Source organism: Epargyreus clarus, unplaced genomic scaffold (genome assembly GCF_041222505.1).
Source record: "Epargyreus clarus isolate Ecla_fem2 unplaced genomic scaffold, WU_Ecla_fem_2.2 ptg000036l, whole genome shotgun sequence".
Classification (NCBI taxonomy): Eukaryota; Metazoa; Arthropoda; class Insecta; order Lepidoptera; family Hesperiidae; genus Epargyreus; species Epargyreus clarus.
Genome location: NW_027332241.1, coordinates 7055820 through 7069574, shown reverse-complemented (window position 1 = coordinate 7069574; position 13755 = coordinate 7055820). Strand labels below are relative to the sequence as shown.

The 13755-nt window shown below is 36.5% G+C and overlaps 1 protein-coding gene across 1 annotated transcript; it reads right to left on the bottom strand.

Annotated features, from left to right (window-relative positions):
• Positions 1-1614: 1614 nt before the first annotated feature.
• LOC140756844 (uncharacterized) lies at positions 1615-9673 on the bottom strand. Its single transcript, XM_073092373.1, has 4 exons — positions 9417-9673; positions 8061-8203; positions 5531-5668; positions 1615-1823 (listed from the first exon to the last, which is right to left on the bottom strand). The coding sequence occupies exons 1-4, from the start codon at positions 9575-9577 to the stop codon at positions 1615-1617; spliced, it is 651 nt and encodes a 216-aa protein (XP_072948474.1). The 5' UTR covers positions 9578-9673.
• Positions 9674-13755: the final 4082 nt, after the last annotated feature.

The following is a 13755-nucleotide window of genomic DNA, read 5'->3' as shown; positions in this document are numbered from 1 at the left end:
CGCCAACATGCATCTTTATACGGGCGTTTTAGCGCAGATTCGACATTCGTTAGCAGATATGAGGGCGAGGCGTTTCCTGTGTAACCTGTAGAACATTAGCACCACCGCAGACATCACGACGATCAACACGCACGCTGCAATATTAGTTATGTATTAAAATAAAAAAAATAACATTGTAATTTAAAAAAAAACCATTATTGATTAATCTTGAAATCGGGTTTGAAGGTAGAATTCCACCCTTTGTGATTTGACTCTAGCGGAACCACCGCCACACCTATTTCTGTCTCTGTCTGTTCTGCTGTGTTCTGGTTTGAAGGGTGTGGTAAGGGAGACAGAGTTTTCCGAGGCGTTTCAGCTTAACCCTCCGGGGTAGCGGCGCATCTGTGGCTGACCTCAGGTAGGAATATCAGAAGAAAATTTCCTATCTGGGGTTGATTACCTACAGATGTTCAAGAGCGACAGTAGCCACTTACCATCAGGTGGACTGCATGCTCGTCTGCTACTACTAAAAAAACGGATGGAAATGAAATGAAATGTAATTTATTTATTGCAAGAATGTAGTACACAAAGATAGTTACACCAATAGAAGTTCGTACATTCTACCATTACAATGGTGTGCAATCATGTCAAATTGGAAAAAAAATTAGGAAAACATAAAAAATAAAATTAAAAAAAGTTAAGTCGTATTAAATTATTACATGTAATTTTTATTCTGTACATTGAAAATATTCATTTATGTCATAAAACAGTGTTGCATAAGCCATTCGGTAATTTTCCTCTTAAAAATGTTTAAGGTCAGATCTTTGTATTTATCTGGTAATTTGTTATATATTTTTATAGCCATAAGGTAAGCATTTTTTCTATATATTTCTAGTCGTGATTTTGGCATGAATAATCTAAATTTATTTATGTCTGCATTCCTTCTTACATATTGAGATTGGATTTCAAAATAATGTGAATAATGGAACTACTCACCATTGAAGATATATGTCATGTTCAAGTAAAACCCGTCCGGTGCGCGTAGTTCTCCGAACTGTGTGGTGTAATCAACGGCTACACCTATTCGGAAACAATTTACATTTTTAGTATTGCTATGACGTTTGAAAGCGGCAACTAACACACCTATTTCTGTCTAATAACAGCAGTGTTAGTCCTGTGTTCAGGTTTCGAGGGTGTAGGAGACATACTTAGGGTCCGTTCGCACAGACCGGCTCGGAGAGAGCAGATTTTTATCACGTTGGAAATAAGAGTTTTAAGTAATTGTGTTAAGGCTTATTTTTGCATGTGCACTTCTTTTGTCATAAAGAATGCTTGAATGCGCTTCGTATGAAGGTGGTAAGACCCTTTGTGGTTCGACACCGGCGGCACCACCGCCACACCTATTTCTACCTAACAACAGCAGTGTTAGGCGCTGCTGTGTTCCGGTTTGAAGGGTGTGGTAAGGGAGACAGACTTTTCCGAGGCGTTCCAGCTTAGTCCTCAGGGGTAGCGGCGCATATGTGGCCGACCTCAGGTAGGAATATCTAATCCTATCTGGGGTTGATTATAGATGTCCATGGGCGGCAGTAGCCACTTACTATCAGGTGGACTGCATGCTCGTCTGCTACGCTTAGATTACAAAAAAAAAATGCCGCATTTCTGCGATAATTTTAGTCTTAAATGATATGGTGGCACGTATATCAACTTGACCTTACCCTCATGAAATGAGGAGGAGCATATAAGCTCGTCACAGCAGGGGTATCGACGCCGTAGTGAGGTGCCGGAGTCACAACACACTGCCAGGGAGATGCAACGCCCAGTGGTGCAGTTCAATTTATCTTCGCCTGTGGACCAAAATAAACAGCCAAACTGCTAGTCCGCTCTGAATATAGAAACGAATCGCGTCGAATAGCAAATTGTAGATATTTGCTGTCTTCCTGACAGCACGGGAACCCAGGCACCCGTCCGCTGTCCGCTGTCCGCTCTCGTCCACGGGTACATATCTGCGTTAGTATTCTTACGTTGCTACGTGAGTATATGCTTGTAGTTGTGCGCAACAACTTCAAAGCGGACTACTAGTTTGGCGCGGACTATGTATAGGTACACAATTACACATGTAAGAAGTAATACTTCTTGGGCTAATTGGAAGTTTATCCATTTGAACTATTTTTAACTGAGGACACGATAAATAGAAGAAAGTAAATACTGATATGAAAGAAAGAAAGAAATAAATAAATTTATTACGTAATGCATTGCACACACACATAGATTAACACACATAACAACGACAAATTATGTTAATTATTTACAAAATAGTGGGATATAGGTAAATAGAAAACTTAAGATACATAAAACGGCAACACAAATGAATAAATAGATAAAAAAAATATGTGTTACATCGGCGCAGTGCAACTTCGAACCAAACCTACAACTAAGGGGTTCTATAAAAAAGTTTACAAAGGTGTGTAAAATTTATCGACACAAGACCAGCGAAGCGATGGACTTTAACCTCATGACAATGATTTGAAATCCGTGATTACTTGATCAGCAAAATAGCATACCTATAATAGTGCGTATAAGCGTATTATAAATTTAATTTCATTTAGGTTAATTTATATAAATTTAATTTAATTTAATTTAATTTAATTTAATTTAATTTAATTTAATTTAATTTAATTTAATTTAATTTAATTTAATTTAATTTAATTTAATTTAATTTAATTTAATTTAATTTAATTTAATTTAATTTAATTTAATTTAATTTAATTTAATTTAATTTAATTTAATTTAATTTAATTTAATTTAATTTAATTTAATTTAATTTAATTTAATTTAATTTAATTTAATTTAATTTAATTTAATTTAATTTAATTTAATTTAATTTAATTTAATTTAATTTAATTTAATTTAATTTAATTTAATTTAATTTAATTTAATTTAATTTAATTTAATTTAATTTAATTTAATTCAATTTAATTTAATTAATTTTATACTTAGTAACTTACAATGTTTTATTAATGCATGTAAATTTATGAATTTATATTATTGTATAATTAAGATGTCCGAATTGATGTTTTGTTTATTTTGATTTATGATCCTAGGAGATTGAAATTAACGATTATTATTATAATATGACACACCAATAGATTACGTAGGGGTGATGATGAATGATACGTAAACAACGTATATTAAATAAACATGTTTTATTTAATATACGTTAAAACAGGAACAGTTTTTTTTTGTCTTTTGCCATTGTATAGGCCGTACTCGTATATTTGACAATTTTTATTTTTTTATAATATAGGAGTAGCAGACGAGCATGCAGTCCACCTGATGGTTAGTGGCTACTGCCGCCCATGGACATCTGTAATCAACCCCAGATAGGATTAGATATATTAGAGGTCGGCCACACATGCGCCGCTACCCCTGATGACTGGAACGCCTCGGAAAAGTATGTCTCTCTTACCACACCCTTCAAAACGGAACACAGCAGCGCCTAACACTGCTGTTATAACAGAAATAGGTGTGGCGGTGATGCCACCGGAGTCGAACTACAAATAAATAAATAAATAGAAAACAATGACGTTTTATACTTATAGACGGGTTATACGCCTACTAACTTGAGTGAAAACTTGAGCGAAACTCCATTGATAGCACACATGCACGTTTTTTATTTTACTTACCTTTCACTACTTAGACAAATATTCTATAAGGACAGAGCTATTAGAACAATATGATAAAAAAAGACAACTAGTGTTTGACCTTGCGTTTCAAGTCTACGCAAACGTAAATATTGACCATGGAATATAGTGACCAATGATTACTTCAGTCAAAACGGGACATCGATTTTTTTATGTCAAATACTTTTTACTTGAAAAAATATAGTTAAAAAATACTAAAAAACACGCTTTTATGATAAAATTAACTAAAAAGTAGAAAATAATTTTCAATCTATGAATCATTTAAGGAACAGTAAATAGTATAACTGTGGAAAAAATGTGGGGCGCTCTTTGAAAACTGGTAAATGGAGCAACCCATGTTTTTTTTCACAATTATACTATATACTGTTTCTTAATTGACAATGGCAACGGTTCGTTTCGGAGACAACGGCACGAAGCATCGAAAAAAGGGGCTGTCCCGTTAAAAACGGGACGTATGGTGATTTTACCATTGATCCGCATGCTTGTCAAAGACAAAGAAATAATGGAACAGAAGGTAAAAAATGTCCAAAACTGTCGATAATAGTTTTAGTACGTCGTTTACGTAGAAATGTTATAGTACAGTTTAACTAAATAAATTATTGTTATATAGAAATATAATTTGAAGGAATGTATCTATACAGATGTATCGACTGGTTTAAAATATACGATTTAAAAATAGTTTATATTTATTATCATAGATTAGTAAAGATTACTTACTCCTAACACTCCTAACAAGAAAATGTACCCAGTTTTGAGAATTGAAATAGTTGCGTAAAAAAGTTTTGCCACGTCTCCGTGCTAAAATGCCCCTAAAATATTTGAAATAATTATTTATTTATTATGTAAATTACGCAGTATTAGTTATTGTAAAAAAATGTTAAGGGTGAACAACCCTTATCACTTAAGAGATATGAAAAATAGATAGTAGCCAATTCTCAGACTTACTGAATATGCATATAAATTTTGGTGAAAATCAGTAAAGCCGTTTCGCAGGAGTACAGTAACTAACATTGTGACATGAGAATTTTATATATAAGATTCTAATTTTACCGTGGTCTTTTTGAGGATTAATTTCTGGCTATACAAAGATTGTTTATTAAATTATGTTTAGGTTAAGAAAGAAATACGACCTTAATGATTGAAATAGTTATTCAAATAAAGAAATTTTAAAACACCGTATATTTAAAATAAAATTTATATAGGATAATCCTATATAAATTTTATGGTAATATTTTTTTATTATTTACCACAGGTATCGAAGAAAATTTAGAGATAAGGATACAGAATTTTCCATGTATCGATTTTATTTTATTAAAATGAACTATAAAAAGTTATATTTTGAATAAAAACACACTAATATAAAAATTAAGCAGTGGGATCTTAAACTATAACATACAATATATGAACATCGTCAACTTCCATAAAATGTCACTTCTGTTCTGTTGATCTATGACCATGCATTTTGCGTCTTTATCACTTTCATTGACAAAAACATACTTTGTCTCGTTCTGGTTACTCACGTAATCATGGCGGATCGAACACGAAAAATAAACAAAAGTTAATAATTTCTCTTCATTTACGTGTGATAGATGATTCCATGAAGCTTGTTTCTTTTTCGAGCATAATTTGTGCATTTACGCATTGCACAAGAAGGCATTTTGAGGCTTAAAATTCAAAATAATGACGTTTAACGTGTTCAGTGACATTCGTGTGTATTACTACGCCGCGCGAGAGCGACTGGAGTCGTTTTAACTCGTTTTACACCACTTGACGTATTTTGTATGTTTCAAGTTTTGCCCGCTTGCGGCGCATCTTTAGTTATAGATCAATGATAGAAAAGCCCAACTCACGCGCACACGGGTTGACTCCACACAACGCAGTCGCCTCATCTTCACCGTGTAGACAGTCTTGCCAACCATCGCACAAATATTCGGCAAGCACACATCGTTCGCCGCATGAAAACGTACCCTGTACGCATTTTGTAGGGCCTGCAGAAAAGAGGACATGACGTCACAAGTTGCCCTGTGCTTTTCGGTCCCTTAGGGAAATTATCCGATTTTAGGCAAAATAAGATTTAGTTTACTACATTCGCGTGCAAGCGAATCGACTCACTCTCCAAGCGCACATTCAGAGCCGCTGCATTTGAAAACGCAGATGTATTTTTGTTACAAAATTATTTTTTCTTAAAGCTTAAAAACCTAGCTTTCCAGTGACATCATTGTCATGGAATTCTGTACGGTAATTATTTTTTTTAAAAACAATCTTAGCCAAAGTGCAGTATAAAAGGAAATTTTACCAAAGGGATTGATGTGATTGAAATGAAATACAGGACATTACGAACATTTCAGAATTGTTGATTTCGTGTAATTAATATGGGGTGTTACCTCCCCTTGCCCTAATGACTGATCGCATTTGTTTTGCCATCGAACATACCAATTTTTTTTATAGTGGCTTGGGAATAGCCTCCCACTCCTCTAATAATGCGCTTTAGAGCTCGTTAACGTTTGAATTAGCCGGATTTCTGGCCCGAACGTTTCGTTTTAATACATCCCACAAATGCTCAATCGGATTCATGTCTGGGCTGAGCGCAGGCCAGTCCACCGTCGGTATACCGACTTCGTTGAGGAATTCCCTAGTGACACGTGCAGTGTGTTACCGGGCATTATCATGCATTAACATAAAGTTATCCCCAATGAATCTGGCATACGGAACGACATGATCCTAGAGAACATCTGTGATGTATAAGTCTGCCGTCAATCCTCCTCCACGGTCTCCTGCAAGCACGAATACGAGCTACGTTTTTCCGTCATAAGAAATTCCGAACCACGTCATACAAGAACCGCCGCCGTAGGCAACTGTTTCATTGAAACAGCACTGCGCAAACCATTCTCCTAGATATATGTAGACCCGATCTATCCTGTCACCGCCATGCAAACACATTCTACATTCGTCAGTGAACAGGACTGAGCGCCATTGGTCGATGCTCCAATCGAGACGCTACCGAGCAAATTGAAGTCGAGCTTGCTGGTGTCGTGTGGCCAATTTGGGGTCTTTGGCAGCCCATTTTGGAGTGAGGTTGGCTGCTCTCAAGTGTCTTCTTACTGTTCACTCACTGACAGCTACCTTGTGTACTTGTCGGAGCTACTGTTCCACATCAACGCCGTTCAAGTGGCGATTTCAGAGTGACGTCGATACAATGAATCGATAATCAACAGCGGATGTGCAAAGATTACTGCTGGTTCTTGGTCTCCGAAAAAAGCCTCCAGTCTCTTGAAAGCGTCTGTAAACTCTTGATACAGCAGATTGTGACAAACGAAACTGCTAAGGCCCTGTTGCAACAACGCAACAACTTGAGCGCTCCTCCGGTTTTGTATCCATGATGTTGTCGAAATAATGAACGCAGGTAGTGGAAATATATACAGATCAACGTCTGATAAGCGACTGATAACTTTATGACAACACAATGCCCTTTTATACGGAATTACAGTCCGCAAATAGTGGATATCACAACGAGCACAATTCCCGATAATTCAATTCGGCACCAATTTATAAAAAGTATTGTACTGAGTTTTATAGTAATGACATCATTAGAAAGCTAGGTTTTTAAGCTTTAAGAAACAGTAATTTTGTAACAAAAATACATCTGCGTTTTTAAATGCAGCGGCTTTGAGCACGCGATAGAGTGAGTCGATTCGCTTGCACGCGAGTAACTCTCGCCCAGCGCCCCTGTAGGTATATAATTAAAGGACAGGACCGAGTTACAATACTGTATAGATCCTTATACTGTGCTCTAGTACTTGAACTGGTACATTTTAACATCGTGTGAAATATTGAATTTAAATCACTACTGAATATAATTTATCAGCACATATAAAAATCGCCCTTATATGAAACTGAAACACGTGTGTGAATGTTACATGCATAAACGTGTTTCCGTTTCATGAAATATGTGGATAAATATAATGAATATGAAAACAGTGAACAGAGGCGACGATGGTGCTAACTTGCGCGACTAATAGAGGTTATATTTCTGTTTATTTATTTAGGTTAAGTTTAACATTGTAAAATCCATTTTTTAAAAGATGTGTGTTATGGAGTTTCTTTCGCCGCTTCTTCTCCATAACGAAACACCTTGTGAAGTGGTGGTAGTTTGACATTCAAAAAGTGCTCTGTAAAGAACCTATTTTGAATAAAAAAAATTGATTTGATTTGATTTTGTAGGTAGCTTTTGTTTCGAGACAGCAACCGCTGCAACTTCATACTGTAAATTTCGTGTAACGAATCTTAAATTTTTACTCTCATATTTTTTTCATAACGCGCCTAAAGAAGTATAACTTCAAGAAAAAAACAAATTACTTTTATATTACATGATAAACTAACCAGGAGGTTGCACCAAGACGTATTTTGTGACGCTGTAGGGCGGCATGGAACACATGTAGTGCCCGGTATCACTGATCTTAAGCGCTTTGCGTTTCAGCTTGCTGCTAGGAAAGAAACCTTTCACTGGTTCCACTACAAATGATCTGAAATTTTAAATCAGAAAATTTTCCGTCAAATATTATTTCAACAAAGAATTTAGTAGTATGCGAAAAAATATTGAATGGAAATAAACGTATAAGTTCTGCGACTCGACGAGATGTTTTTTTCCCTTTTTGGGGAAAGTAGCCGCGCCGGACCTTTCCTTAATCCGGCCCTTATAGGGGCTCACAAATAAATGTGCATATCATCATCACCATCATCACCCATTACTGTCCCACTGCTGGACACGGGTCTCCTCTCAGAATGAGAAGGATTAGGCCATAGTCCACCGCGCTGGACAAGTGCGTATTGGTAGACTTCACATACCCTTAAGATTTTTTTTTGTGCATAGGATGTGCATAGGATCTACTTTAAATAAAATCATTCTCCTTTTCGTTTTATACCTGACCCGCCATTTTGTACTAGCGGCCATCTTAGATTTGAGCTTTTTTATAATGTGTTGTATTCTACAAGTTAAGTAAGGACTTAGGAATGAAAGGTCATTTGATGCCCAAATTGGGTGGGTTGTCTTGAAATATGTACGCCGCCATTTTGTTACAGCGGCCATATTGGATTGATATATTGGATTGCAAAAACTAAATTTATATGATTGCATTGTCACGCGTAATTAAGATACATGCCAAATTTCAGCTCAAGCGGGCACTAGGAAGTAGACTTGAGTAGCTCGCGAGTGAGTAATATAAAAGATATATCTCTTCACCAAAGAGCTAATCACTCATCAACTCCGACGGTTTTGAATTATATCTTAAAATCCGCGTCACATGGTTGAGTTCATAGGTTCAATCGATTCCGGATATAGGATCTTCTTCAACTCAACGGCGTTATACACGCTCGCGAGTGAGTGATGACTGACTGAGTGAGCCTGATTTGAGTCAAATGCATTGATTGAGATACATAACGGTTACAGTTACGTATTAAACACTAAATATATATCTCTCTCTTTTCACTTTAGTGATCATAGAAGAACAATACTACTAGGAAGTGGGTGAAATTAAGCTTGCAAGATTTAATTACAAACACCGGGACAGATGAAACTAAATAAAGCTTGTAAAATTTATAGTAGTTTTATCGGTGAGACTTATCGTATGAAATAATTTCGTTTTCGTATTTGTGTATGTGCAAAACATGAATGAAATCCTAGCGAGGAGCAATGAGTACTGAATTATGTTATAACACCCAGACAAAACATCCCTTTACCTGCTAGTGTCTACTGGCATGTCTATGCCATCATCATTGATGTAGTTCCACTGGTAGGACCTTGGGATGCTGTCCCCCAGGACCACACAAATCAGCGTGAGGTTGTCTCCTTCCCTTCGAACGAGGATCTCTCTGTACTCCGGGTCCCCAGGGCTGTACATCACCAGGGTAGGTTGTATTGTCGGCTTAGTACCTGGATAATCGCACTTTTCCAATAAAATTAGCAAAGATACAATCCACTTGATAATATGTGGCTGCCGCTAAGGACATCTGTAATCAACCCCAGATAGAATTTGCTATTTGAGTTAAACTAGAACTTAGTTCCTACACATGAAGATTAAGTTAGAATGCCTATTATAAGAGCCCTTGGACCTACCTTACCTTCGGCGTTACCACGTAGGGTTTACCACTTTTAATTAATTATTGACACAGTTCCGCAATTGACTGATAGACTTATTTTCACAGATCCTAAATTACTAACGATACATATATCTTTATATATATATTTCTTATGTGCGTGTGTATGTCACTGAAGTCCTCCTAAACGACTGGACTGATTTTGATGAAATTTGTTGTGTGTGTTCAAGGGGACTTGAGAATGGTTTAGGTTCACAATTTAGTCCGTGGGAAAAGGTTTTGTAATTAATTTTTAATTCATAAGTAGTTGTTGATTTTGGAATGTTTCACATGGGATTCGACAGACTCCGCTACCATCGCAGTTTCAAATATTCTATCTATTGTTGTTCGTACCAAGTGATAAGGATTGTTCACCCTTAACATTTTTTTATTTATATGGCAACACAATGTTTGCCGGGTCAGCTAGTGAATTATAAGGTTAAAAATATGTTTTCGAACGCTAATTTGAAATATTATAGCATCAGGTCAATATCAGAAAAGTGATAAAGTATTACTTATTATTTAAAGATTTTTCACGTAATATTGTGTCAAAAATATAAAAATATATAAATAAAAAATTATCTACTCACATGTGTTTGAATTTAATAATATGACAGCGATACACAAAAACACATGTTTGATCGTCTCAAACATTTTTAGTTAACTGACATTGAATATAAACGTCCGTTCGATAAAAATAAATAGGTAGCAATAGCAACTCATAATTATTGAATTATCTAGACTTTAAATGAAAGAAATATCTATATATAGTTGTTTTATAATCTGTTGACCTATGTTACCAAATCTTTATCGAAAGTAGAAAATAAAGATAAAAATACTCTTATAACATTACGTATAAATTAAATACACGAAAGGTCATATATAATAGAAAGAGACGGAGAAAAAAATAACACTTTTTATATAATATAGGAGTAGCAGACGAGTATGCAGTCCACCTGATGGTAAGTTGCTACTGCCGCCCATGGACATATGCAATCAACAGATAAGATTAGATTCCTACCTAAAGTCGGCCGCAGATGCGCCGTTACCCCTGAGGACAAAGCTGAAACGCCTCGGATAAGTATGTCTCCCTTACCACATTTGAAACCAGAACACAGCAGCGCTACACTGCTGTTATAACAGAAACAGGTGTGGCGGTTGTGCCGCCGGAGTCAAACCACAGAGGGTTCTACCACCTTTATAACTATGAAGGATTTCAATAAAAACTTCATTACTCAAAACAATAATTTTATTCCCTTTGTACATTATATACAATATATTACACAAATATATAAAGATGGACTCACCATCGACATACATAACATCAGTATTTTCGATTGTGTAGGTATGTTGTTATTTGAGTACGTATTATTTAGACATACACCATCCATTTTTATATATATAAAAGTAGATAAATACATAGACAGAACATTTTTCGAATTTTAGGGGTCATTCAAGTATTAATTAAGTAGAATTTTAATAACTTTAACCCACTTTCTTATGAGCAAAAGTAAGCAAGATCCCCCCTCTCCACCCCTATGCTTACGTAAACATTAAATAAGAAACTAATAAGTTTTTCAAAAAATCAGTAATAATTAAAAAATATTGATGACGTAACCACCGGTGGGGGATGGAGCTCGTCAGGGGCCCCGGGCGGAAAGATGAATGAGGCCCCCAGTCTAAAAGTTGATCTTATTTTACAAGCTTTTACAAATGTCTACAATAATTTGTAGACATTTGGAGGCCCCCAAGACTAGAGGCCCTGCTAACCTCCTTAGGCCGCCAATGTTCCCCCGACCCCCTGTCATCAAACATCAACAGAATCATGACCCCCCATTTCCTTTGATGCTTACAATACTTGAATGAACCCCTAAGTATATAAATGCTTTAGAATTATTACAACATTGAAAAAGGACATGACATTTTGGAAACATATATTTGATATATTTACATTAACAGAGCTATCAAATCAGGGCTTGTAACACGCGATGATCCGGGTTCGGTCCCCGGCCAGACATATCTTAACGAATTTGGTGTTTGTGTATCTTTGTGTGTGTCCATGGCACCCACGTCACAAAAAACCTTAGTACAGGACTATGAGTGTACAAGGCTTTATTTAATACGAGCCTTTGCCCGCTTCGCCCGCGTTACGAAATAATATTTTCATCCCCTATTTTATCCTCTTGGGGGTAGAATTGATCAAAATCCTTTCTTAGCGGATGCCTACGTCATAACATCTACCTGCATGCCAAATTTCAGTCCGATCCGTGCAGTGGTTTGGGCTGTGCGTTGATAGATCCCTATGTCAGTCAGTCACCTTTGAGTTATATATATTTAATACGAGCCTTTACCCGCGATTTCGCTCATGTTCAAAGGTTTCTATCTATCCCTCGGGAACGGTAACTTTTTTCGGGGTAAAAAGTACCCTATGTCCTTTTCTGAACCCCTGACAACGTGTGTACAAAATTTCATGACAATCAGTTATGTAGTTAAGACGTGAAAGTGTGACAAACAAACTCACATTCACATTTTAATATTAGTTTTTTGGTAAACTACACGGCATATCTCAAACTAAACTTCATGCCAAAGTTTGACAAGCCCTGACTCTCGTTATAGACAACACAATGACAAAACTTTTGTACAAATAGGACAAAGTATATCTCCATCTCTTTTACGCATTATTTTTATGCAATAGGAGTAGCAGACGAGCATGCAGTCCACCTGGTGGTAAGTCACTGTTGTATGGACATCTGTTCAACACCAGACAGGATTAGATTCCTATCTGAGGTCGGCCACAGATGCGCCGCTACACCTGAGGACTAAGCTGGAACGCCTCGGATAAGTATGTCTCCCTTACCACACCCTTCAAATCAGAACACAGCATTGCTTAACACTGCTATTATCAGGCAGAAAAAGGTGTGGTGATGGTACAATTGTCACTTATTTTTGCCTTAAAACAGCAATATTGCCGTGTTATATTGTTTTAAAGGGTGTGATAAGGAAAGGATACTTATACTTTGAGAGACATACTTTTCCGAGGCGTTCCAGCTTAGCCCTCAGTGGCAACGCTGTGGCCGACCTCAGATAGGAATCTAATCTTATCTGGGGTTGATTACAGATGTCCATGAGCAGCAGAAGTCACTTACCATCCGGTGGACTGCATGCTCGTCTGCTACTCCAATTAAAAACAATAAAAGAAATAGAGTAATTGGAAAGTAGAAAAATATAAACCCTGATTAAAAATTAATTATAAAAAATCCCTTGATTTACGCAGATCTCTAAAACCCTCCAAGATATTTATGTATTATAAATATACGGGGTGAATTTTTCAAATAGGCCTTCAGGGTCAAATCCGAATCTATAAGGATGAGCGAAAAATGATTAAAGGAGTCACGAGACCGATTTTGATAAAAAATAAGAGTGCATCATTAGTTTTTTAAAATAACTTTTTTCCTAGCCGGGAATCGAACGAGTTCATTTTGAAAAAAAATACACGATGTAGGCAGCCCATAATAAGCCGTTGAGCATCCAAGGTTATGCCTCAAGGTCTCGTGCGATGTTGCCGCCTCACCGACCAGCGCGCGCATCCCAACGGCCGATGCAACGGCCGTTCGCGCGCCGCCGCCCGCGCTTTTGTATTAGTCTGGTTGAGTCCTCGATGCTGAGCGTTACGTATTCTGTATTAAATTGTAAAGTAATAACTTACATATTGTTACAACCCTCTATATTATTCCACTATATGATAGCGTCGCTTAAAAGATCAAATTCTGGGAAGTAATGAAAAATGACAAAGTAAATCCCTATAGTTTCGGATTTGGCCCTGAAGGGCTATTTGAAAAATTCACCCTGTATACATAGTCATTATATTTACACCTATTTCTTTATACACGCAATAATATGTCATCTCCAAGTATTGATATCCGAGTTTGACAATTAACGGCGC

Coding starts and splice junctions, on each gene's coding strand:
- LOC140756844 (XM_073092373.1), bottom strand. CDS start 9,577: ATGTACAGCCCTGGGGACCCGGAGTACAGAGAGATCCTCGTTCGAAGG. Junction 8,204..9,416: donor ATGCCAGTAGACACTAGCAG/GTAAAGGGATGT, acceptor TTAAAATTTCAG/ATCATTTGTAGTGGAACCAG. Junction 5,669..8,060: donor CGTCTTGGTGCAACCTCCTG/GTTAGTTTATCA, acceptor TCTTTTCTGCAG/GCCCTACAAAATGCGTACAG.